Source organism: Paramormyrops kingsleyae, chromosome 1 (genome assembly GCF_048594095.1).
Source record: "Paramormyrops kingsleyae isolate MSU_618 chromosome 1, PKINGS_0.4, whole genome shotgun sequence".
Classification (NCBI taxonomy): domain Eukaryota; kingdom Metazoa; phylum Chordata; class Actinopteri; order Osteoglossiformes; family Mormyridae; genus Paramormyrops; species Paramormyrops kingsleyae.
The window spans coordinates 36,254,766-36,281,890 of record NC_132797.1 but is presented as its reverse complement, the minus strand read 5'-3'; the positions used below and the strand labels follow the sequence as shown (position 1 = coordinate 36,281,890).

The window sequence follows — 27,125 nt, the reverse complement described above, 5'->3', positions numbered from 1 at the left end:
GAAATGAGAATGTAATTACCTAGTCATAGCGACGCAATCTCCATATAAACGACCTGCTTTGGACAGAAGTGACGACGAATGCAGTCATTGTGGGTGTTATACCGGCATGAGACCACAAGGGGGAGGCAGTGTAGCGGCATTTGGAGCGCAGCGGGCGCTGACAGTCGACGACGAGCCTGTGTAGCGCAGCAAAGGAGGAGAGGGGTGCTTTAACTTCCTGTATGCTCCGCAAGTATCGGCATTCTCGCATTATCGTACATGCCTAAGAGTACTTAGACGCCCGTGAGTGATAGGGCGCCGGTGTATACGTGAGTATATGGCAAAAGGCGAAAGGCAGCCTGAGTAATTAGCTAAATGCGGAGTGTTTACAGCAGCCGGAGCCGCCTGCCCTGCCTCCCTTCCTCCAGTTCGGATCTGCGTACAGCGGCTGCCGCTGCGCTGAATCTGGGCTGCCTCAGATAGCATCTGGAGAAGCGGCTGAATCAGAGGACACAGCCCGGGCCCTGGTCATTCGCCTCGGATCGGCGAGCAGCGGCCGGCTGCATGCAGCTCGCGTTGTAATAATAAGAATAAAAGGAGTGAGCAGCATCAGCATTTGCGGGAATTAGCGCTGCGAGCCTGGATGCGCCTCTTAAGCTGATATGGCTGTTCTCAAACTCGTCGATCAGGTAAGGTTTGTGATTCCGAATTAAATAAGGAAATCTCCTTTCAATACCGTAGTCTCTATCAGTGTTCGGCATCAGATCAAAAATCCTCGATGCAGTTTAATAAGTTGTCCATTTGGTAGGATGTGCTTGTTTTTCTTGCGCGCACTCGTCGCGGACCGCTATTTTTGGACTGTCACATATATTAATACAAGCTGCGAAGCCCGTGCTGTCCTTTGCCTTTGCTTGCTGTTTTTGCGATGAGTATAGTCGTGTTTCCTACTTAGTGATTTTTTTTCTTACGATATGGTGGTTAGGGTTTTGCATTGTTTTTTGCCTGGTTAACTTCGCACGTAATTTTTGCTATTAATATTAATATTTCGAAGTGTCATCTTACTTTTTAGGTGTTTTCAACTTTGTCCAGATTGTTGCTGTTTTTTGCTGTGGTGTCGTATTTTATCTACATCATTTGTTTAACCGGATAATCTGAATATGTCGAGGGATGGTTTATCCAGTGATTAAGACTGAATGTCAGTCTTTTCACTCACGATGCAAAAAGTGCTTCAGCTTCCACTTTGAAAAGTCGAAGTTGGGGATCGCGGTTGCTGGCGGATAAGGCAGTGGCACGTTTAACGTTGATCATTTATTACTTTAGTAAAAGCTTTTCTGTTTGTCACAGTTTATTCAGCTTATGATGAAAAGACAATAAGGTGGAGGAATGTTAGTGGAATGCGTGCAGAGGATGGGCCGTGACAGATCTAGTAAACCCAGTAACTTCCTCGTCTCATCAATTTCGACAAAACGCCCATCACAGACCGAACCCAGCCGACCGTCCGACCTGCAAACTTCTCCACACCGATTCTTGACTTTCACATCATGCTTAATTTCTGTATACCCATAGGCTCCAGACCTCCCACAACCCTGAATAGGAGTTTCAGAAAATGGATGTATGGATGGATGAATGGATGGAAGTATGGACGGACTTAATAGTTGTTGTTGTACCAGTTCAGTTTCTTATTAAAATTCTATCACTTTGATAGTCCTCCACGCAGGACCATTTTACAGAATATACATGGTGACATCACATTTGTCTGAAATAGGACAGTAGACCTGGTTAAGTATGGCTTAGTGAACGGTGTTAGTGTAGAATGCATACATTATGCACCTATGTGAGGATTTCTAAGCTGGGTTGGTTAAGATGTCCTCATCTCCCATCAGTGTTTGGTGAGAAGTATCCAAGCGGCCCCGATCATGTCTGTCAATCCTCTGCTGACGCTCCTTCCATCTCTGTCAGTCCCTGGTTGTTTCCGAGGCCTCGAGCCTCACCCTCTGCAGACCCGCCTCTAAGCAGCATTGGGCTTGTCTGTGAGCTTCCCTTCCTGCTGTACATGTCACTATGGGCTGGAGACTTTCTCCCCGAGTGAGACTGAGGAGACCTGCACACGCGTCACAGGAAGTGCAGCCTGGCTGTCAGGTCAGGGATCATGAGAAAAGGTTCCAAGCAGCATGACATTCCGTGCAGCTGCGTGACCAAGGGGCCGTGGTGATTCGCGCCTCGGGGTGACATTTTCCCGTAGTGAAAGGCGCGTGCAGCTTGTAGTTCTGTCTGTGCTGCATCCTCAGCAATGTGTTGCACCATTTCTTCTTTTCAGCCCAGGACAGGAAGTGTAGAAATTTCATGTGCTTGTAAAGCAGAGCATGCTCACTGTTACAGGGCCCATTTAGCCTCACTGCCCAAGAAGGAAATGCACAGGAAGTTCTTCACATCCCCCCCCCCCCCCCCCCTCTCTCTCTCTTTTTCTCTCTCGGCCCTTGGGGAGCTTAGCTTGCACTGGATCTCCTTGTTTGAATGTTGTGCATGAGTGTCAGTGATGCACTCGCCCCACCTTGTTCTGTATTGTGTATGTGTGTGTGTTTCTTTTGCATGTTGTTAGAGTTGTTTTTCTGGAATGACAGATTAAATTGTGGTATTAAGAGATAATGCTCCTCAGTCTTGAGTAGAACGCCAGAGATGCCAGAGATGTTGACTTAAAAATAAATAAATAAATAAATAAAAATAGTTTGCACTTTGGTAACCGGGCAGAATATGGTGGGTTTCTGCTTTGTCCGTGCTTGTCTGTGTCTTTTGAAGAAGGGGGACAGCATTTATCTGATGGAAGCCTGAAGGCAAGTCACGGAGTGTAAAGGGAGAGAGATGATGGAGGCGGAAGGACGAGAGAGTGGAAGACGGCCCGTAAATGTAGCCACAATGGAAAGGACTGCATTTGCATTTTGAGGAAGCTGTTGGATTCATTCTGTGATAGGAGGTAGAACATAAAGGTGATCACTGCTTGGGTTCTGCTTCATTATTGGCCAAAAAGGGAAGCAGTAGCCCTGACATTGGCTGTAAGATGACACATGGGTGACATGGAGGCAGTGGGGGGGAGGGGGGTAGTGTACTGTGTGTAGCCACAATGGCCTTAGTGTCTGCCAGTTTGTTCATCAACTAATTGGCATAGTGTGCGGTTTGGGGAATGTCCCTCAATCATGACGCGCTCTGTCTTTGCCCCCTTTGCAGGCCTCAAACTCGGTGCCACTGTCTCGACGTCCCCATTGTCCCATTGCCAGACAGATGGCTGCGTTGTCGCTGGGGCTTCGGCGATTCACTTGAACCTCCAGAGAGTGTCATGCACAAGCTTGTGAGGCTTACTGTGGCGGTGCAATATGGGTGTTTTTTGCAGAACTCCATTAAGGGATTCTCATGCAGCTGTGGTCTCCCAGTCTGAAGTCAAGTACGGGTGCGAGGCTTTGTGCAAGTGAGGCTGGACACGTCTCGTATAAATTCCTCCTGCATGGAGCAGCAGGCTTGAGCCAGCCTCAAATCAGTGCTCCACATAGCAGCAGAGCTGCTTTCATTCCCGTGGAGCTGCAGTGGTGGATGTGCTCGGCATTCTGGGCCACTGCTGAACCAAAATGGCTGGCATGGATTATATTATTCCAAAACATGGAGCCGCTGTGCCAGAGACGAGAGGGATTGGCTCAAACGCAGGGGCATAAATAATGGGCGAGGCCTCGGGTCTGAACTTTATCGAATACGTTTGCAGTTATGTGTGTTTGTGCTGGTTTTTTTCGTCTTGGGGCGACGGGTGGCCGTACGGAAAGTCGCACGGCGTATTTGTCTTTGAGAATTGGACGGTTGTCTGACTCTTTAAATGGAAGTGAAAACGCTGTCTGAGCTTCCTCTTTCTTTGTGATCTTGGCAAAGGCAAAAGAGATGTAGGTAGACGTGCGAGGACGGGAGGGCAGCCACAGGAAGTGGCAGGTCGTCATTTCTGTAGCCAGAGTCATGTGGATCTGCCACATCTCACCCCTGCGAACCAGCTGACACACAGCAGCCAGTCCTTTCAGACCTCGGTCACATGGAAGAGGAGTCTGTTTCAACAGCTGGTAACGGATATTTAGATTCAAACTGTAAGGTGCTTTCTGGTTGGCCAGTGAGGAGTGCTTCGTAAAGCGCGGCGTTACAGTTCCTAATTTGGCATCCGACTGAATGACAGGCTAATTTGTGGTTTCACTGGGCTCTCCTCGGATGTTTGTTACATTGCGTTGGTTTGGTTGCCAGGTCCTGCCTCAGAAGAACCGAACAGCTCCCTCAAATATCCACAATTAATGGTTATAACTGAATATAGTATATGCTAGACAAACAATAAGCAGGTCACCTAGGAGACGTTGCAAAGTCTAATTTTATCTGAATTCTGTCATCATGTGACGATGTGATAATTATCAGCCCAGCAGGGTGTTGTTTCTGTGCTTTTGTTGCAGGGTCTGTTTTAAGCATGCTTCCTGTTTTTTCGAAATGGCTAACTGCAGCTATAGTGGGGGGTCTGTATGGGGCTGGATGGACAGTGAGATGGGGGGGTCTGTATTGGGCTGGATGGACAGTGGGATGGGGAGTTTGTATGGGGCTGGATGTACAGTGGGATGGGGGGGTCTGTATGGGGCTGGATGGACAGTGAGATGGGGGTTTGTATGGGGGTAGGAAGTACAGTGGGATGGGGGGTTTGTATTGGGCTGGATGGACAGTGGGATGGGGGGTTTGTATTGGGCTGGATGGACAGTGGGATGGGGGGTTTGTATTGGGCTGGATGGACAGTGGGATGGGGGGGGTGCAGGCTTGTCAGCTGGGCAGCTTATTGGCTGACTGCGAAGTGGCAGTGCTCCTGATGTCTGTGGTTATTTGGGGAGGGTGTGCAGGGGGGGTATATGTGAGCTCACTCTAACCACAGCCCTGTTTCCTCAGCCCCCGCTGATCCAGGCCATATTCACCGGCGACCCGGAGGAGATCCGGATGCTGATCTACAAGTCAGAAGACGTCAATGTTCTGGTAGGTTCCACCGGCATGTTGCTCACCAGCGGTGCCCCTTAGGCTGCCTGTCAGTCTGCACCTGCAGAAAAGCTGAAAGGCCCAGTGCTTCAAATGCCCAATAAAGGGCCCAGCGGAGAATCGGCATGACGGCATGACGGCTACCGGACGGCCATGTGGTCAGATCAGGACCCGTTCATCTCTGAGCATTTCCTCCGTGTAAATCACTGCTGCTGCTGCATTAACTCCAGGGTCAGACAAGTTATATGGTTGCAATGATCCTATTCATTTAAAACGTAGTTTTGAACACCTGTGATATCTGGTTGCATTTGCCAATTGGGCTTGTAATGTAAACAGTGACTGTTCAGAAGCACTCACTGGTCCGGTTTGGACATTTCATCTGCTTTGCATAAGTAGACAGCCGTATTCCAGGTGACCTGCAGTTTTATGCAAACACAGGTACAGTTTGCATGTAAATGGCTGAAGGGCGCTCCCACGGCGACACGAGAGGCCTGCAGCTTCACTGAGAATGTCGTTCATTTGGTGTCCCTTCCCTTAGCTCTCTGACTCTCGGTTCCTTTGGAAGGCACTTAGATCTGCTCCGGGGGCCTGAGTGGAGCTCCTCTGGTCCTCTGGGCACTGGGGATGCCATATAGTCAGTGGATGTGGCAGGAGGGATGAAAGGTGTTCCCGCAAATGCCGGCCTTGGCTGCATACAGCCGATCCATGCATTCACTCTCTCCCTCACCCCCTCTCTCTCTGCCCCCCCAGGATGCCGAGAAACGCACCCCCCTCCACGCGTCTGCTTTCCTGGGCGATGCTGAGATCACAGAGCTGCTCATCCTCTCGGGTATGACCCCTTCCCCTGCTTTGCTTTTCCCTCTGAGGCGGGTAAGTAAGGCACAGTGCCTGTTAGCGGGACAGCAAAGGAAGCAAACAGCTATAGTACCTTTGGTTGGGGTCAGACAGCTGATGTGTAATTAGTGATTAAAGAGTATGTTTCATTAGCTCTTACCGCAGTAAAGGACCCTGATGTCTGACCCCATTGCCAGTTGTCATGGCCTGTTGTATTCTGTTTTCCCTTTTTTCTGATGCCAAAATGGCTGCTTTATTTCTCCTTCCTGCTGCTTCTCAAAACCTATTTGCACTCCTGTTCCCAGTTATAGTCCCCGTTGCTTCCTCGCAGTGCCGTATCGGGTGGTCCTGGTCTCCATCCACCTTACACACGTTTCACTGTGTTATTTAGGATAACAGCTTCTACCCAAAAAGACCATCATCAGCCGAAATGTCTTTGAGTGAAAAGTGTCCCGTGTGGATATCAGTGTTGTGTAATTCTTAGCACTGTGAGGAGACTCTCCAGTGAAGTGAATGGTCTCTCTGCAGGGGCTCGTGTCAATGCCAAAGACAACATGTGGCTGACTCCACTGCACCGGGCAGTGGCATCTCGCAGTGAGGTGGGAACGGCACACGCGCCTCTCATGCACACTGCCGCACACAGCACTGGACATACCAGGGCGTAACCCTCAGTGATGAACACTGATCTGTTTCGACGCTCCCTGTTGGAATGTCATTCATGCAGGCAGAGACAGTACAGACATACCTGCCATCACAGGTGAAGTTAGTGGCAGACTGAGGCCCCCATACCAATATTCCCACTTTGTTGCATACAGATTCTTACATGACATGGACCTATAGATCCATGCCAGTGTCCTTCAGTTTGGCCTAATTGTCAGTGAGATGTCTGGTCTCACTGAGCTCCCATTTGGATGTGACTTCATGCTGAAGGGGTGTCCTGCTGTCTGCATCTGCTCAGTGGACATGTGACTGTGGTGCGTGTTCTCACACACGCGTCCCATGTACCAGGAGGCCGTGCGTGTGCTGATCCGCCACTCCGCGGACGTAAACGCACGTGACAAGAACTGGCAGACTCCGCTGCACGTGGCCGCTGCCAACAAGGCCCTGCGCTGTGCGGAGGTCATCATCCCGCTGCTGAGCAGCGTCAATGTGTCTGACCGCGGGGGGCGGACCGCCCTGCACCATGCTGCCCTCAACGGGCACACAGAGGTACTGCACCCAAGAATGGGTAATTAACAGGAACAATGGAATTCAAAAAATATATTGAGGCTTTTAGGTTTTTAGCCCATCAGAAATAACGGCCAGGAAATAAGGATGAAGACCTTTGTGTATTTATCTGGAGATAATTTGCTGCACGTAGACAGATTTTCTCTTAGTAATATTGATATCACTGAGATCCCTGTTTATGCCAAGCTCTTCTCTCTGTGCTCCAGATGGTGCAGCTCCTCATTTCCAAGGGTGCGAACCTCAACGCGTTTGACAAGAAGGACGCCAGGGCCCTGCACTGGGCTGCCTTCATGGGTACAGGGGACACTTCCCGTCGGCACGCCTCCTCATTTTAGCAAACCCTGGGTTCTGCACTGGGTTCCACACCTTGCCCCCTCCATGTTAGGGTTCTTCTCCTCCCACAATCCAGAAACGTGTTGAATTGGCGTTTCCAGGTTGTGGGTGCAGGACACAAGATACAAGATATCTATAAGACAAAAAGGGTTTTTAATTTAATTTTTTAATTTTTCACATCTGACTCATACATGAGTGGAAAATTAAAATGCAAATGGTGCTGTTGCATTTTAGTTTTAATTTTTGCAGGTTTTTTGCGCACAGACTTTGGAAACTAAATGGCAAAGTGGAAATTGTATTTTCTTTCTATCATTTTCATTTTATTTTTTGCAGAAAATACCTCCCATATGAATGCCCCTTAGACTGTGCAAATCAAATTAAAAACAGATATATAATATAATAATGTGTTAGGGTGGATACACCCTGTGATGGACTGGTGTCCCATCCATGATGGACTGGTGTCCCATCCATGATGTTCCTCTGGCCTGTACCCTCTGTTTCCTGGAATAGGCTTTGGGCTCAGCAGAACCCCATACTGAGTGGATGGATGGATGGATGGATGATGGATGGAGGCATAAACAGTTTTCATGTTTAAACACTTTTTTCCGACTGTACACTGGAAGCTCTCTTTGCTGGTGAGAAACTGATTGGAAGCACAATAAGAGTGGTATTCAGCCTTATTCTGTCTCCCCCTATAGGTCACCTGGATGTGGTGCGTCTCCTGGTGAGCCAGGGCGCAGAGATCAGCTGCAAGGATAAGCGCGGGTACACGCCCCTCCACGCTGCCGCCTCCAACGGTCAGATCACCGTGGTCAAGCACCTGCTCAACCTGGCAGTAGAGGTACCGACCCGTGGCAGGAGCGCCAGCTGTTTGGCGTGGGGATCCCGTACCGTGTGCAGTGCTGAGTCGGGGACAGAGAGCCGGCATGTGATGCAGTTATTGATGGGCGTGTGCATGTCCAGATCGACGAAGCCAACGCCTTCGGGAACACGGCCCTGCACTTGGCCTGCTTCAACGGGCAGGACGCGGTGGTGAGCGAGCTCATTGATTACGGCGCCAGCGTCAGCCAGCCCAACAACAAGGGCTTCACGCCACTGCACTTCGCGGCCGCATCCACCCACGGCGCGCTCTGCCTCGAGTACCTTGTCAACAACGGCGCCGACGTCAACGTGCAGGTGGGCCGCCAGGAGGCTCCGCCTCCGCCTGTCTCCCAGCTCGCTGCTGATGCGTGTTTGTCCCTTTCCTGACTGTATCGACATGCCTCTGTGTTTCTCACTACTTACTCTTTTTTTTCCCCACTTCCTGTTTGTCTCTGGTTCCTCCTGTCGGCCTTCCTCATCAGTCTTTCTGTTTGTATTATGTGTAAGTTCATTTTCTCTTCTCTTTCTCTTTAACTTTGTTTCGGCGTCGTCAAGATTTTTTCCCGTTGCCGTTTTCGATTCGTCCCTCACGATGCTCTATGTCTGTCTGTCCCTCCCGCTGACTCTGGGTGGGCTCAGGTGCTCACGGAGGTCTGTAACGCTTCCTCCCCCAGAGTCGAGACGGCAAAAGCCCCCTCCACATGACGGCGGTGCACGGCCGCTTCACCCGCTCCCAGACCCTCATCCAGAATGGTGAGCGCTCACCCGTGCCTCCTTCCTGCAGGATGGCCAGACCTGACTGTGTGGTGACATGTCTGTGTGTGGGCTTGGGGGGGGCGGGCGCAGGTGGGGAGATAGACTGCACGGATAAGGATGGGAACACCCCCCTCCACATCGCCGCTCGCTACGGCCACGAGCTGCTCATCAACACCCTCATGACGAACGGGGCAGACTGTACCAGGTCCGTCAGACCACCCCCCCCCCGCACATCGGCATGCCGCCCTTGCTGGCAACATGTGTCACTGACTCAGCCATCTTTATTCATCATGCTCTTTCATTTCCCTTTTCTTTCCTTATCCATCCTGCTCTTTTCACCCTCTCCCTGACTGTCTCCACCCTTCCCATCTATTCTTTCTGTGTCCTACATTTCTACCCTTCTACCATGCAGACGAGGGGTGCATGGGATGCTGCCCCTACACCTGGCAGCCCTGAGCGCCCATGTAGACTGCTGCCGCAAGCTGCTGTCATCAGGTACTGTGAGGGGGCTGGAGGTACTGGGGTCGTGGCTACCATATGGGGCGTGGCTACAATATGGGGTGTGGCTACCCTAGGGGGTGGGGATACCTTAGGGGGCGTGACTACCATAGGGGGCGTGACTACCATAGGGGGTGTGGCTACCCTAGGGGGTGTGACTACCATAGGGGGCGTGGCTACCATAGGGGGCGGGGATACCTTAGGGGGCGGAGACTGTGGCAGAGGGGGCGAAATACTTATAGTTATGGAGACTTTGGCCTAGGCAGAGAATAGTGGAACAGAGACGTCAATGAACATGGAAAGCCTGATAGGGTGGGGCCTGCTGAGCTGTGGTTGGACACAATGGCATGGTGATGAGTGATGGGATACAAACATAGGAGTGTGAAATTCTTACTGTTGTCATGTAATTACTGTTTCCTCCACATCATTGTTTAGTGGTGTTTGCTGAACACGCCTGGTGGAGGGGTGGCTGTTCCGTCTCCCTGCAGTCCATTTAGGAGTTCCTGTTCCTTAGAATAGTTCCTGTTCCTTAGAAAGCATGATGCAACAGGCATGCGAAACGCTGCTCAGGCTCTTTTACTGCCATGTGAATGAAGAGCGGTGTGCTGTTAAAGCACTCGATGCGTCGCCCCATTGGTCGGCAGCGTGAGAGCAAGCAAGAGACGGACGGCGGTCTAAGCAGGCCGGTGCCCTGATGCTAACGCCGCACCGCGAAAGATAAGATGGCAGGGAGTTGCCAGCCTTTTATAAAGCTCTCTAAGAACGAGCAGCCTCTGAAGATGTGCTTCCTTTGTAAATGCTACCGATTAACAGACAGACACATGTATTCACCGCGCTTATGCCGTCTCGCTGACAAATTGGAGTCCTGGTTCTGTCCTTGACATGAAAATCAATTGAGGGATGTTCTGGGCTAGTGAGGCTCTCAGGCTCTTGATTTCTCCCCTATTCATTCAAAATGTGATCATTTTTAAAGCTTTAAGTTGGATGTACTACAGGACCGCAGGGTTAGGGGGTCAGACCCTGCCCCCACTCTGTTTGCGTTTCTTCCTGAAGTTGCCACTGGATACCCCAGTTCCCACCCGCACTGCAAAGGCGTGTCATTGGCTGAAAGCAGTTGGGTGGTGGGCTGGCACCCGGCGCAGGGCACTGCACCGCCGGGGAGGGGCTCGAGCTCTGACCCCACCTCATGATGACTGCAGAAATGGTTGAATGATGGGTGGATGAAGAATATGTCGTGTCGACCAAATCAAATGCCAGAACGGTGCCCTTAGTCACCTAAATGTGTTACGCTGAGGCATGACAGACTGACCGCAAGCTGCATGCTGCAGACTTGACTGGCTTGAATGGCAAAAACAATTAGCGTCCAGCATTTAGAGATTTATCCTGGAAACTCAGTAGCGCATTTCTACTTCCCGTCACTGTGCTGCAGGTGGCCGCTGCTTCTCCCCCCCGCTCTTCTCATTTACCTTCATTTGCTTTATGTCCATTTTCATGGTCTCTGCTTAATCCTCAGTGCATTTATTGTTTTTGGTCTCTGTCATTCAGTCTGAAGTATGTGCTAAGCTCTTATTATGGAAATGCATTAGGCTGCTTGAGTGTCCCTCTCCCACGCACTCATAGCATACCCTCAGCTACTCGGCTTGGTAGTGGGCTATCAGATTTCCTATCTGGCAGTTTTATTATTTAGCCTCTCGTGAATGCTAAGTGCGTAAGGTGAAGGGAAAACAAATGCATAAGGCTTGTTGGAAAGGTAAGAAAAGGGGGTCTGCGTTCTGCACATCAACCAGTCTCAACCTGTACGCTGTGGGTGCAAATTACAGGCCTCATATTCCATTAAAATTTCAGAAATGGAGAATCATGCAGAGCACAGTTGCCATCTCTCAGCATTTCCTGTTGTGTGTTCACTGACGGAGACGTCAGGTTCTGGATAATGACGTTACCATTGACAACCATACACTTTGTTACCATGACGACCCGCAGAAAGCCATTATCTCCAAACATAGTGTGCTGGGTACCTTAAAGTTCTCCCCAAATTCAATCTGTGGTTTATGTGACTTGCTTTCCTAGCTGTGCTGAAGTATCCTTTCATTATGTGTGCAAAGAATGACATCATTATTCAAAGCTATAAGTTTTTATAGCCTATAGTTTTAGTTTTGCGATTTGTCGTCTGGGCCCTTGGACTAATTCAGTCATAACTGATAAACTGTATTTTTTCTGTTAAGTGTGTTTGTGTGGAGTGTCACAGTATTGAATCATACTGCTGAGCAGGTGATGCAGGTGTGTCTCAGGTGTGACACTATTCTACTTTGAATTTTACTTTGTTAGTCATTCCTTGTTCACTGTTTTATGTTCTTGTTTGTCAGGCCATCTTTTTGCCTTTTCTTTTTTGGTGGAAGGACTGGTGAACAACTTCCGCATGATATTTTTTGCTTTCTTGTGCAATGTCGGGAAAGAGGAGTGGCTTTGGTTCTAATCGGTTATAATGGTGAAAAATATAATAAATCAGTCCTTCTGTTTGTCTGACCTCATACCTTTTGTTTTGTTTGTGATTCATTACATTTTTTTTTACATTTTGTGTTTCACATATTGTTGCATGGTAAATACATTGGAGTATGTGTTGGGGAAGAGGCAGGGTCAGGCTTGCTGAGTGGCATCAGATGTGCGGCGTTCACTGAATCTTGTGTTTTACTCGCCCATCGGGGTGACGGTACGCAGGGTTCGTGGAGCTTACGGTCATGATACACAGGGCAACTTTCTGAGCAATGTTGCTGACAAGTTGCTCGGCCTCTTTCCCATTGACATTGGGCTACAAGTTTCTGTCGGAAACTTTCTTCGATTACCAGTTAACAACGTTTGCGTCATCCAGATCCTGATGAGTTGCCCTTTGTGTCGCCAAGTTGGCAGTTGCCCAAAAGCATTGCTCAGAAAGTTGCCCTTTGTCTCATCACCGTAAGCTCCATGAACCTTGATTAGCAGCGACTGTGATGACCTGGTTTTGGGGGAGGTCACATTTTTTTTCTGTTGAATGCGTAGCCCCCCACCCCCTACACTCTCTGTGAAGGTCCCATGATGTACTGTCATGTGTATCGTGGGGGTTTGGAGGGCTGACATACATTCCAAGTCTGCCCCTCTTAATTTGGCTAACAGACTAGTTACCTCTCAATGGGGTGACTTCCTGCAGCTGCCTGTTTCTGCCACTCAGCGTTTGTCATCGGGTGTGTGGGGCAGGCTGCAGGGGTGCGATATCATGTCGAAACGCACGGCTGCTGCTTTAGGTTTCATGTGAGCGGGAGCGTTCAGAGTGAGTCCATGCCTTTGTGTGTCTCTGAGAGCCTTTGTCATGCCTCCGTCTGCTGTCCCCACCCAGTAACTGCTCCTGGCAGCGTGGCGTCACAGGCTGTGTCCTCCAGCATCTGTGCTCACTCAGTAACCAGCTGCTCCTGTCCACAGGCTTCCAGATAGACACCCCCGATCGCTTCGGGAGGACCTGCCTGCATGCTGCTGCTGCGGGGGGGTGAGTCCTATCTCTCTTTCGATATTTCTCTCCCTCCTCGGTACTCCCTCATGTGGAGATACTAAGACACTAATAAACTCCTTCACTGTGCATGATCTTTGGCGCTGCTCCTTTACGGAATGCCGTTCTGATCCGATCCCCCCCCCCCAATCCCCCCATTGCCTCCTGCAGCAACATGGAATGCGTTGAGCTGCTCCTCAGCAGTGGAGCCGACCACAACCGGAGGGACAAGTGTGGCAGGTGGGCTGGCAGAGGAGAAGGGGAGCAGAGGTTACAATGAGGGGGCAGGAAATGGGTAGCTGGCAGTGAGGGGCCAATGGGACGGGAAGAATCTGAAGTGGGTGTGGTCAGGATAGTGGTTAAATCAAAATGGAGAGCAAACGGGGCTCGAGGCGGGAATGCCTCCTTCGTGATCTGAGTGGGTGTTCAGTCCTGCATCAGTATTATTACCGTATGTTTCAGTACTATAAGAGTGTGGCTATGATTCACTTCTGTCTCTTCTCCCCTGCAGAACCCCACTCCACTATGCTGCTGCCAGTCGACACTATCAGTGTCTGGAGATGCTGTTGGCACGTGGGATTTGCATTAATGCAGATGACCAGTGGGGGCGCACTGCCCTTCACTATGCTGCTGCCTCAGACCTGGACAGAAGGTAAGGCTTTGCTTGGGTCTGTAGTACTGTATATCATCCTTACCAGTTGGTCGAGTGAGTAGCTCCAGAAAAGTGGTCTGGTGAGTGTGTGCATGTTCTCCAGGTGAGTGCATGTGTGTTTGCGTGTTCTCCAGCTGAGTGCATGTGTGTGCGCGTGTTCTCCAGCTGAGTGCATGTGTGTGCGTGTGTTCTCCAGGTAAGTGCATGTGTATGTTCTCCAGGTGAGTGCATGTGTGTGCGCATGTTCTCCAGTTGAGTGCATGTGTGTTTGCGTGTTCTCTAGGTGAGTGCATGTGTGTGCATGTCCTCAAGGTGAGAGCATGTGTGTGTGCGTGTGTTCTCCAGGTAAGTGCATGTGTGTGCACGTGTTCTCCAGGTAAGTGCATGTGTGTGCACGTGTTCTCCAGTTGAGTGCATGTGTGTGCGTGTTCTCAAGGTGAGAGCATGTGTGTGTGCGTGTTCTCCAGGTGAGCGCATGTGTGCGCGTTCTTGGAGTAAGTGCATGCGTGTGTGTTCTCAGAGTGAGTGTGTGCATGTCTGTTCTCCTGTGAATCCGTGCGTGTTCTCTTGTGAATCTGTGCATGTTATCATGGTTAGTGTGCATGCCTGTTCTCCCATGAATCTGTACATGTTCTCAGGATGAGTGTGCGTGCCTGTTCTCCTGTGAATCCATGCATGTATTTGACTGGCAATGTCATCTAATGAAGTGAGGGCCAATATTTCCCATGATGCTTTGCAGACAGTGTGAGAAACAGCTAGAATTGGGTCAAGTAGCCTGTCTATGGCACGTGTGAAAGCTGTAGCTTTTGCAGCCTTGCTGACTGTGTCTGAGCAAGAACTGGATCAGTGTCTGAGCATATTGTGGATTTATTGTATTCATTTTACTGGTTCTAGATGCTTGCCGGGTTTCCTTCATAGGATTTTCGAGCGATCAGGCTTTACCTTTCTTTGCTATTGTGTGATGGGAGCAGCTTTTCTAGCAAACCTAAATGCAGATAAATGATGGAAAGTCAGTATTTCAGCAGTACAGAATATTAAGTCATTAAAGTATTACGTGTAACATTTGTAATCCTGTGTTTTTGATGAGAAGTAAAGTGATTCAGTTGCAGATCACATCTTTCGGTTTGAATAAATGTGGTTGTTTTGTACAAGCTGTTGTAAAATTCCCTGGTTGAATCCTTATTTTAGTAAGTGAAATGAAAAAATCTTTCTACTGAAGATCCTTTACTCCCCAGCTACATTATGTCGTACATGTGCTTATTGTATTAGTTTTTATACTTATGCTTAGTATTTTTATGTTTTCAAATGTGTAATTTGTTTTAATAGTATCACATGTGATATTAAGGCATTAAAGTATAATGTTTAAAGACATCTGAGGAGAAATAAGTGAGATGTGTTCGAGGCTCATGTTGTAGCACTTCTGAGATGGACATGGCTGGTGTTTCAGTGCACAGTGCGAGTGTGGATGTGTCTCTGTGCGTGGATGTGGCTGTGCCTCTGTGCGTGGATGTGGCTGTGCCTCTGCGTGGATGTGGATGTGGCTGTGCCTCTGTGCATGGATCTGGCTGTGCCTCTGCGTGGATGTGGATGTGCCTCTGCGTGGATGTGGATGTGCCTCTGTGCGTGGATGTGGCTGTGCCTCTGCGTGGATGTGGACGTAGCTGTGCCCCTGTGCGTGGATGTGGTTGTGCCTCTGTGCGTGGATGCATGGATATGGCTGTGTCTATGAAAGTATGGGTGTGTCTCTTGATCTGTGTGTGGATCTGGCTGTGCCTCTGCGTGGATGTGGATGTGCCTCTGTGCGTGGATGTGGCTGTGCCTCTGTGCGTGGATGTGGACGTAGCTGTGCCCCTGTGCGTGGATGTGGTTGTGCCTCTGTGCGTGGATGCATGGATATGGCTGTGTCTATGAAAGTATGGGTGTGTCTCTTGATCTGTGTGTGGATGTGGCTGTGTCTCTGTGCGTGGATGTGGCTGTGTCTCTGTGCGTGGATGTGGCTGTGCCTCTGTGGGTGGATGCATGGATATGACTGTCAGTGAAAGTTTGGGTGTGTCTCTTGATCTGTGTGTGAATGTGGGTGTGTCTCTATGTATGGATGCATGGATATGGCTCTGTCTATGTAAGTATGGGTGTGTCTCTTGATGTGGGTGTGTCTCTGTGCGTGGATGTGATTGTGTCTCTGTGCGTGGATGTGGCTGTGCCTCTCTGTGGATGCATGGATATGGTTGTGTCTATGAAAGTATGGGTGTGTCTCTTGATGTGGGTGTGTCTCTGGGTGTGGACACCCCTCTGAACATCTGGTTTGGTGTTTTTCCAAGGCGGCGTGAGGCCCTGGAGCCAGAGAGCGAAGGGGTGCAAGCGGAGAGGGAGAAGGAGGCAGCAATGTGAGTCGTCCGTGGGCGGAGCTACCTGGCTATCACCCCAAATGATCATCTTTGTAACCCAGAACACCCTCTGCCAGTCCGTGACGTCGTGTCTGTCCCCTATCACAGTCTGATCTCCCTTCACATACTTTCTGTGTGTGTGTGTGTGTGTGTGTGTGTGTGTGTGTGTGTGTGTGTGTGTGTCTGTGTCTGTGTCTGTGTCTGTGTGTGTGTGTGTGTGTGTGTGTGTGTGTGTGCTGACACCCCGCATCGGCATCCATTTTGGGTAGATAGAGTGGAACAGTGGAGGTCCTTCCCCTGTTGAAATAGACCAGACATGGGACGCTTTGCAGCAGAAGTCCACTCACAGCGTCCTGCATGTCAGGACGGCCTCATTGTCCCAGTTGTGTAGCTCCTTACCTTCCCTGACAGATCAGCCCTGGACTGCTATCAGCTCCCCAATATATGAAACACAGAGCTTTGCCGTTCAGTGTCAGGCCCCGTCTCATGTCACAGGGCTGCATGTTTCTGCACGCGTGCGTGCATGAGCCCCCCCTTTATCTGATTGTGGCTGTGTGAACAGGTGTCTGGAGTTCCTGCTACAGAAGGGGGCAGGTCCCAGCCTGAGGGACAAGCAGGGCTACAGTGCCGTGCACTACGCTGCTGCCTACGGCCACCGGCAGTGCTTACAGCTGGTGAGGACAGTGCACATGCATACACACACACACACACACACACACACACACACACACACACACACACACACAGAATCATACAGAGATTCACACACAGACAAACTGAAGCACACAGAGAATCACACACAGACAAACTGAATCACACAGAGAATCACACACAGACAAACTCAAGCATACAGAGAATCACACACAGACAAACAGAATCACACAGAGAATCTCACAAAGACAAACTGAATCATACAGAGAATCTCACAAAGACAAACTGAATCACACAGAGAATCACACACAGACAAACTGAATCACACAGAGAATCACACAGAGATTGGATATTAAGCCAGTGAAAAAATGTTGTTACCAATAGAAGTGGTGTGACAGTGCCAAATATGGAACTAGTAAATATGAATTTGCATGGTAGATCTTGTCAACGTCATAACAAGTTTGAAAAGAATTTAATTAGATTTAAAACAGTTTGGCAGCATTCAGCTCATAGCATATGGTACAGTCCATAATAATCTTGTCAAGACCTGTGGTGTTTTGCTATGCCTGGTGGTAAGATTTGAAATTTATGTCCAACTGACCCAACACCAGTGTCAGAAAAGGCAGGTCTAGTGTCAGCAAAATGGATGGAACTGAGAAGCTTCATGGAGAAATGAATGAATTAGTGAAGGCTGTCGTTCCATACCCATAAAAGAAACCACAGACACTGATCATTAGAGTTATTAGAGGCACAATGTCACAGCAGGCCTGTGTTCATAGTGGGGTACCACAGGGTTCAATTTTAGGACCACTATTGTTCCTAATTTACATTAATGATATTGACACCAATACAGTAAACTGGTTAAATTTGCAGATGACACCAAGGTGGGTGGTATAGCAGGTACTGATCTAGCAGCACAGAGGCTACAATGGGATCTTGATTTAATTAGTGACTGGGCTGATACCTGGCAGATGAAATTTAACATAGATAAATGTAAGGTAATCCATGCAGGGAGCAAAAATATAAAGTACAGATATTTTATGAGTTCCACTGAAATAAAGGTAGCTGATTACGAGAAAGATCTCAGTGTGTATGTTGATGCTTCCATGTCCCACTCTCGCCAGTGTGGGGAAGCAATAAAATAGACCAGTAGGATGTTGGGTTACATCTCTGTGTGGAGTTTAAGTTATTTTATTCCGTGGTAAGACCCCACCTAGAATATTGTGTGCAGATTTGGTCACCATACCTTAAGAAGGACATTGCTGCCTTGGAAAGGGTTCAACGGAGGGCTACGAGAATGATTCCTGGTCTTAGAGGAATGTCTTATGAGGAGAGGTTAGCGGAACTGAATCTGTTCAGCCTCATGCAAAGGAGACTAAGGGGGGACATGATCCAGGTATATAAGATTCTAACAGGTCTGGATGCTGTTCAGCCAAATGGCTATTTCAATATTAGTTTAAATAATAGAACTCGTGGCCATAAGTGGAAATTAGCGGGAGAACATTTTAAAACGAATTTGAGGAAGCACTTCTTTACACAGCATGTAGTTAGAGTATGGAATGCTAGTGTAGCGCAAGCTAAAACCCTGGGTTTCTTTAAATCAGAGCTGATTTTAACAAATCTGAGCTATTAGTTAAGTTCTCCCCAAACAAGCTTGATGGGCCGAATGGCCTCCTCTCGTTTGTAAATTTCTTATGTTCTTATGCTCTTATTATTTGGTCTAATTGACAGGTCAAATGAACAATAGCAACTGAACAGTGCACAGTGTTCTGTTGAGGTATTCATGTATGGCAATGCTCACTTAATATTTGAAAAAAATAAAGGAATTTGAGTATGCAAATTCGGAGCTGTGCTTGCTGCCAGAAAACCAGTGGAAATATCAGAGCTTGAAATCAGCTTGGTTTTCATCTGACATGCTTGTCTGTCGGATGTTCTGTGCTGCCAGATAATATCTGAATGTGGTTCAGAGAATCAGATCTGCATGGCAGGGTGGACTCATAAGGCAGCCAACGTGTTTCAGCCAGAGAATGACTTTGAAGTGTATGACGTAAAGCACCACCATACGTCTGACAGATTACTGAGGTTGCACACGTATTTCCGGCTGTGTTTGAGTTATGTGTGTTTGATAATGTTTGTTCTGTTTACCGAATGGCCCTAATTCACGTCAGGCAAAGGGAGAGCTCCGCTAGACTCTCCACGCAACAAGAAGCACTTGACAGTTGGCTCCTGGTTTCTTCATATTGCAATTTGCACATCTCATCACCTTGTGGAATATGAAGTCTGAGCATTGGAGGAACAAGCCAAAGGTGCAGTGTAGTAACTCAAACCAAGTTCCTGGTTCTGTTCCAGCTGCTGGACCGGGACCAGGGCCAGCTGGATGACCCAGCAGACTCCCCCAGCACCAGGAGTCCGCTCCACCTTGCGGTGAGGAATGGGGGTGGGGATGGAGGGGGGGGGGGTTTGCAGTCAGGTGTCAGTTTCACAGCAATAACAGACTGAGAATCATGGGAAGTGTCTGAATCCTTCACACTACATGCTGCACAGGTACATTAGGACTTGCTATATCCATTCTGTTGTGTAAAGCGAAATTTGTCTTTAGAATAGTGAAGTCATTCTAAAAGTGAAACTTCCCCTTAATATTCTACAGTTATTAGTATTTTAATTTTCTTTTTTTTTTTTTTGGTCACTTGGGAAACCAATACTTAGTTGCCGTTGAATCGGTTGAGTGAAACATTTGATGCATGTCTGGCAACAGCTGGCTGGGTAAATTTATGTTGTAGACAATTAGGATTTAATGAGCTCTAATAGCTTGCGGTGGTGTAGTGTCATTTTGGTTTTGGCACTATAGCCTGAGCTTCTGGCCTGATGTGTGTCCTCCCCCCCCCCCAGGCATACCATGGCCACGCACAGGCACTAGAGGCGCTGCTGCGGGGGGAGAAGGAGGTGGACCAGACGGATGAGCTGGGCCGCACCCCACTGGCCCTGGCGGCCCTCAGGGGCCACACTAGTTGCGTCCGCACACTGCTGAGCCATGGCGCCTCACCCAGGACCCAGGACGCCGCGCAGGGCCGCTCACCGCTGCACCTGGCAGGTGAATTGCCCGCTGTGTGGCTGTGGGGGCACATACAAGCCCTGGCTTTGCGGTCAGAGTGCAATATTTTATCTAAACTCCTGGAAAAGGAAGAGAATTTTTGCAACATAAAAGGCTTTTATAAATCCTTCCTTAAGGGTTGGGTGTCATGTGTTAAAATGAATTAAAGGGGACTCCTTGGACACAGTGTGTGTGGCTCAGAGGGCTAAACCTCTGTATGTGTGACTGGAAGGTTGCCGGTTCAAGAGCTGTGCTCATCGCAGTAGCCACACTGCATTGAGCCCTGGACAAATAGGCAACCCTGTGCTCTGACCCCAGGCTCCACTCTCTGCTGCATGTGTGTGTGTCTCAAAGGAGAGCCAGTGGGTTATGTGGAAAGAAGCATTCCTGTGCAAATGGCAAATAAAGCCCATTCCATCTCAGCTGTGTGTGTGCACACGCTTGTCTGTATGTGCCTGTGAAATGCATTTACTGATTGATTCTCTGGCGCTTTGTCCTCTACAGTAATGAATGGACACACATCTTGTTTGCGCCTCCTGCTGGATGATTCTGGCAGTGCGGATCTGGTGGATGCAGTGGATTCTCAGGGACGGTGAGTATCTGCATTTGGTCAGGTCACTGTATCTGTTTCCCCCCCCCCCCCCTCCTTTCCCAATGACGACTCCTCTCGATGTGATGTCGGCCCTCAGAACCCCCCTGATGCTGGCTGTGGCGGGGGGCCACGTGGATGCCGTGTCTGTACTGCTTGAGCATGAGGCCGCAGTGGACTCGGCTGACAGCTACGGACTGACAGCCCTGCACCTGGGGGTGAGTGAGGGGGGCTCCTGGACACAGATGAAAATGACAGCTCATAGATTTCTCACAGCCACCACGTGATTGGTCCCTGCGAGCCCTGTGCATTTACTGCTGACAGCCAGGTCATCCTTGCTGTCATTGGGCTTCTGTGAGGTTTTCAGGTGGCTGATCACAATCGGCAGGTAGCTGCGTTGTCTGGAACCTATTGAGAGACTAGAATCCTGGAAGCTGCTAGTAGCCTTGCCTGGGGTAGTTAATCTGTATGAAAAGGTTACTGTACATCTAGGGCGGTAGAACTTTCCAGAAACTTTCCATTCCATGGGAAGTTAAGATAGGGAATTTTGGAAGTATTCCATGGGAATTAACAGGAATATATGGGAATTAATGGGAATATTCTCAGAATTTTGCAAACCTTGTTACACCAAAAGGCAAAAGCAGTAGTTCTCCTCAGGCAGTATTAGTGCAGTGCTGGATGCAGGCTTGCTGATTTTATCTTCATTTTATTCACTGTATCTCTGACTGGGGTGCTTAGTGATCCCTGCAGTGCACAGTGCTAACCAGTTAACTCCCTGTGTTGGAGTCATATGGGGTCTGTCCAGCCCTCACCTTGCATCCCTCTCACCCCAGCTGCTGTGTGGCCAGGAGGAGTGTGTTCAGAGCCTGCTGGAGCAGGAAGCCTCCGTGCTGCAGCCTGACCACCGGGGCCGCACCTCGCTGCACCTGGCGGCCAGCAGGGGGCACGCATCCTGGCTGAGCGAGCTGATGAACATAGCCTGCACCGAGTCCCCCTCCCCTCCGCTCCTGGACCTGCAGGGCTACACGCCGTTACACTGGGCCTGTTATAACGGTCTGGCTCACGTTCACTCCTTTGTAAATCTTGACAGCCGGCTTATTTGTTACAGGCATGGATTTGTAACCCGTAGGTTGCTATTTCAAGTCCCAGAAAGGAATTTGATTTAGTCCCTGTGCAAAGGAATTGCTCCAGTAAAATATCCTTGGTAGCTTTTTTTAGCAGGTTTGGGTAAAACATCAAAGAAGAAAATAACTGGTGTCTATCAAGCCTTTATTTCCCCCCAAATGTCAGCTTATTTTTGTATATTTGTACACATCACCCTGTAGTGCCTGTAACTCTCCCGCTGGTGATTGTGGGACGTTAGTCCCACCCCTGTGGTGTATACCGATTGAATGGCTGCACATCTGTCTGTTTGCATATGCCTGACAGCATGTGCCTGTGTATGTGTGTCTGCAGGCCACGAGGGCTGCATTGAGGTCCTCCTTGAGCATAAGGCCTGCCAGGCCTTCAAAGGGAATCTCTTCTCCCCCCTACACTGTGCCGTGTGAGTACTCAGCCCCCCCGCCCCACCTCCCATCTGTCTTCCTCCCTATATCTGGCTGTGCCGTTTATGGAACGCGGATCACTCTCCTGGTATTTATGCTTTGAGTCCAGCTGAGAAATTAATACTTTAATTTAGATGAGTCATTGAATGGGAACTTTTGTTTAATATGTTCTGGTTTTGTTTCCATTTCTTACATGCTAACCGCTGATAAAATGTAGATTTGCAGCAGTTTTTGCAGCCATATGCTCTGCATTAATCAAAGGCTGAGCTACAGAGGAGTTTCACCTTTGCCCTTTTATGTTGACTGTCGCTGTCCCTCTGGCCTTCAGGGTTAAAGGTCAAGGGTCATGTGCCTCTCTGCTGCTGGAGGCCCTGGGAGCTGATGTTGTTGGCTGCTGTGATGCCAGGGGCAGGTAAAGAGCATCGACTCCGGAGAGCCGGCCCGGGCTTCCAATAAGACATTCTCTGTACTTCACACCTCCTTTTGATTAAGTGAAACACGCTGTGGAATCTGACCATATTCTCTCTGCACTCCAGCTAAACATCCAAACCTGCTTCCCTAAGGATGTGTCCCTGAGCACCCGAACCCCGAGAATGTTATTGTGTTTACCTCACACCCTTCCCACTCATGCAAGCTCCAGTGCTGACCTGAATCTTGCAAGCCGTAGTAGTTCTCATCACGCCTTTCTCATGGTTTCCGTCTGTCCTGATTAGGGTTCTTAAGTAGCTCCAATGCTCTCTTGGTTCTCCTCTGTTCCAAGGGCATGTGATCCTCCTGTTTTCCACACTTTCTCTTCTTAAATCTGCACCATTTCACGTTAAATATACCTGCAGTATCAGGCTGGATGTCATGAGTTCCCATACAGATGTCAGTAGGATGGCGTGACAATGGCAGTTGCTGAAGTTTGGTACTGGGGTGACGTTCGCTGTTCGCTGTTCCCTCAGGACCCCGCTGCACGCGGCCGCCTTCTCTGGCCACGCCGACTGCCTGGAGCTGCTGCTCAGCCAGGGGGCGCTGGTGAACACGCAGGATGAGGCAGGGTGCAGCGTGCTCATGATGTCAGCGGCACATGGCAGGGCTGAGTCCCTGGGTAGGTGCCGCCCACTCTGTCACCTAACCTTGCTGGGGGGTAGCTCTCGTTATTTATTTTCTCGGGTTCGTCTCTGGTCCCCGCAGAGGTGCTCTTGCAGCAGCCTGACGTCAACCTGAGCCTGACAGACCGCGATGGGAATACCGCCCTGCATCTGGCCTGCAGTAACGTGAGTCCCGCCCCCACACAACAGGCCCACTTAGACTCACAGCGCCAGCTGGTGCTGCACGGACACAGCGCTGCTGCAGCCGGGGTGTGAAGGCACATTGTGATTGGCGTAGTGAAGGACACTTCGCCTCTCTGTCAGTGCAGATGGTTACTCTCCATAAGTGTGTCCTCCGTATCGATCATCCCTCCTTTCAGGGAAAAGAAGACTGTGCTCTGCTCATCCTGGAGAAGATATCAGACCCCACCCTGATCAACAGCACCAACGCGGCACTGCAGACGTGAGTGTCCGTAACGCCTGGTGCTGGGCCTTTGCGGCTTAGGGACCCCAATAAAAATTAGTTCTGCTGGTGTTTCCCCTCCATATTTGTCATGCATATAAAATCAGCAGATGCTCTGCTGGAGGTCTGCAGTCACTGAAGGCTTTTTTCTCTGTGGGTAACGCTGCAGCCCGCTGCACCTGGCTACCCGCAGCGGCCTAAAGAAGACCGTGCAGGAACTGCTGTCCCACGGTGCCAGCGCCCAGCTTCTGGACTCCAAGGGTACGTCCCATGGACTGCGTGCCCACGTCCCGCCACACAGAGCCTGTGTGCTCATTCTGCATCTGTCTCCGGTTCCCACTTTCAGCATCTTTCATGCTTTACCAGCCCCTGCATCTCCCATGCAGATTTGTCACATGTAACCGTCACATGTCCAGTGTGTGTCACATGTAACCGTCACATGTCCCGCATTTGTCACATGTAACTGTCACATGGCCTGTAACTGTCACATGTCCTTCATGTGTCACATGTAACTAACATTCCACGTGTCATGTCCTGCGTGTCACATCTTACATGTCACATGTCCTGCATGTGTCACGTCCTGCATATGTGTGTCACATGTAGCTGTCACATGTCCTGCGTGTCACATGTAATTGTGACATGTCCTACATATGTGACACATGTAACTGTCACATCCTGCGTGTCACATGTAATTGTGACATGTCCTACGTGTCGCATGTAATTGTCACGTCCTTCGTATGTGTCACATGTAACTGTCACATGTCCTGCGTATGTGTGTCACATGTAACTGTCACATGTCCTGCGTATGTGTGTCACATGTAACTGTCACATGTCCTGCGTATGTGTGTCACATGTCTCATATGTGTAGCTGCTCTAGAGTCTCCCCCACCTTCTACCAGGCTCTATACTAAATGGATGCTGCCCTCTCCCTCCCCACTTCCTCTTCCTCTCATGCCCCCCCATCACTCCTGGACTCTCCTCCCCTCCCTCCCTCCCTCCTCTCTGTGTCCTCAGGTTTCAGACCTGCTCTAGCTTGTGCTCCCAGCCGGGAGGTGGCCGACTGCCTAGCTCTCATTCTGGCCGCCATGACACCTTTCTGCTCCCCCCTTACAGCTCCAGAGTGCCCTCCCCCGGCCCCTGTGTGAAGGCGTTGCCACAGGTGACAGAGTGTTTCGGAGCCCATGGCCTCGAAGGTGCTCCCTGATGCCCCCAATAAGGGAACCACAAAAAGCAACTCGGACTCAGAGACCTTTTAATCCCTCCCTCAGACGCCTCCCTGGTTCTTCACGTCAGTTTGGGGACATGGATTTCTGTAATGTGCTCGGTGAGGTTCCTCACGCAGACACTTCTATTTAATCACAATCAGCAACATTTATGTGTTTTTTTTAATGTGATTTCAAATCTTTTGTTTTGGACCTGACAAGAGGACCACTTCATGGACCAGCTAGTGTTTGGCCAAATTGTAACTTGACATAATGTTGAAAAGCATGCCGTATATTTCTGTGTCATACAAGAGGCTTGTAGCAGCCCTATGGAGAAGCACAAAGCCCTGAGTACAGACAGGATGAATGCAGGGTAATGCACTAATCCGAGCCCTGCTGATTTTCCAGCCTTCCTTCACCTGTGAGCCAGGTGTGAAGCCTCTGACCAATCAGAATCAGCAATTATTAAACTAACTACCTGGGAGAACTGAAAACAAGGCCTGGATTTGGAATCGAGGGCCTGAATTAAGTAGCCCTGCACTAGGCTATACAGCAGGGGTGTCCAACCTTTTTTACAGTGAGAGCTACTTTTACAAAGAAAATACTCAGATGAGCTACCAAATCACGACAGCATATTTGGGCACCCCTGCTGTACAGGAAAAGCTTGACCACACCGTATTGGGGTGACATGCACGCGCAGGACATCAGCTGCTCTCCACAGCAGTTGCGAGCTGCCTCAGGACATCTGCTGTGTGCATGTGTCCGAACTGCCAGGGGGGTGGGGGGTTCAGAGTGCCCAGTGTCACTGGCTCCAAGGACGTCCCCTCTCCCTGCTCGCAGTGACAAACTGATTAATGTGGCTGATTTCCTAATAGTGCAGATTCTTTGTGCTCAGCCTGTCGGCCTGCAGTGTACTTGTAATACTTGCTGGCTTGGCTGTGTTGGTTGCACTCCATAGTGGTGCCAAGCCGGAAAAACAGGTTCTCAAATTCAAGGGCCTAAATATTCAAGAGGTGACAGATGGCTTGTCCTGTTAAAGCTTACTTTTTAGAAAAATCCATTTTTAAAGCTGGTTTTACAAATATGGATATAGATTTTAAAGCTGTATTCTGCCTGCATTTAACAAAATAAATTGGTTATTTCAGATCAGCTCTCTTGTGAAAAAGAACACTGAAAGAAAACAAAACAAATCCATACTGATGGATGATATTTTATGAGCATTTCTCAGGTTGAGGAATCAAACTCAGTACCAAATCTAAATGATACTTTAGTTCTAAGTTGGTTTGTCCTAAATTCTTGAGTAATAATCAGATTATTGGTCTTAGGTCACATGAAGGAATGAGCACTGGTATTAAAATACAGAATAGACAATCTTCCCATTGTCTAAAGATTTTTTTACTGACCTCTCCTGACAAAAGTGTCTTCTGCCTTTCTACTGCTCATGCCATTCCTGGTATGTGTACTCATCAGTGCCCCCTAGTGGTGTGCCACAGTATTTTACATGCATTATGTCTGTGAACAGCAGTACCACTGGGAGCCCTAACATGGGCAGGTGTCTGGGTCGGCAGTGTTGAGGCTTTCTGCCCAGCACTGCTGCATGAGCCTGATATTCTAGTGAATTCGGCAGATCCTGCCCTTTGCAGACGTGTGGTCTCTAACTCGCATGAGCCAAACATAAAATGAAGGGAACACAGTTCCCATGAGGTACAATAAGCTCACACGTTTTCTGGTACTCGGTGTCCCCTTAGGAAAGGTCACTTGTGCTGTATTTATTTTGTTACTATTTAGTATGAAACCATAAGCATCTTACTGTAATACTGTGGCAGTGAGGGGGGGGGGCAGCTCTGGGGAGTTGAGCTGCTCTTCCCTGCCCAGTCATGGCCTCCCTGTTTCCTCCGCTCAGCCCTTTTTGCGTGTCTGCACCTCTTAGTGCCTTTCCGCACCCCCCCCCCCCCCGTCATGCTTTATCCCTTGTGTTACTAAAGCATTTATTTGTGCTTTCTGGTGCATCACTTTTATTGGTCTTTCTAGGCTGTACGAGAAGTGCACCAGTAAAAGCTTCAGTTTGTTTTTTTATTTTTAGTATGGACTGGAGGATAAGGATTAAAGAAAGGTACAAGCCGCTATAAATATTCTGACTTCTGATCCAGCCTAATTAATGTAATAAAGGAGAGAAATGTTATTGTATGTGTCTGCAGAATGCATTTGCAGAAATAAATATGACTAGTCTGAGTCTGGCAGGGGGTCAGCGTTAGACACTGGGCGGTGCCGGTTATGACAATCTTATAATTGATTCCCAGATGTGTCTGTTCTTGATGGTAGGAAAAAACCCAGGTTGTACGAAATGAAGGCTACATCTCAGCTACAGTGGCTCTTTTTTTTTATATAAACCCAATAAAGTTCTTTGCTTTGACCTGTATGTGGTGCATCTCTTTCACATAGTGAA

At 49.1% G+C, this 27,125-nt stretch overlaps 1 protein-coding gene across 1 annotated transcript; it reads left to right on the top strand.

The window, feature by feature from the left end:
- The first annotated feature begins 138 nt into the window (after positions 1–138).
- On the top strand, positions 139–27,092 carry ankrd44 (ankyrin repeat domain 44). The gene is made up of 28 exons (XM_023806098.2): positions 139–668; positions 4,924–5,007; positions 5,758–5,836; positions 6,370–6,440; positions 6,850–7,050; positions 7,275–7,362; positions 8,100–8,242; positions 8,365–8,577; positions 8,937–9,015; positions 9,109–9,223; positions 9,431–9,513; positions 12,967–13,030; positions 13,202–13,270; positions 13,542–13,682; positions 16,001–16,066; positions 16,629–16,740; positions 19,067–19,141; positions 19,607–19,808; positions 20,313–20,400; positions 20,498–20,615; positions 21,231–21,450; positions 21,853–21,940; positions 22,270–22,353; positions 22,886–23,031; positions 23,118–23,200; positions 23,395–23,477; positions 23,647–23,738; positions 24,591–27,092. Exons 1-28 carry the CDS (start codon positions 642–644, stop codon positions 24,620–24,622), a joined length of 2,946 nt encoding a protein of 981 aa, XP_023661866.1. The 5' UTR covers positions 139–641; the 3' UTR covers positions 24,623–27,092.
- The last annotated feature ends 33 nt before the right edge of the window (positions 27,093–27,125 follow it).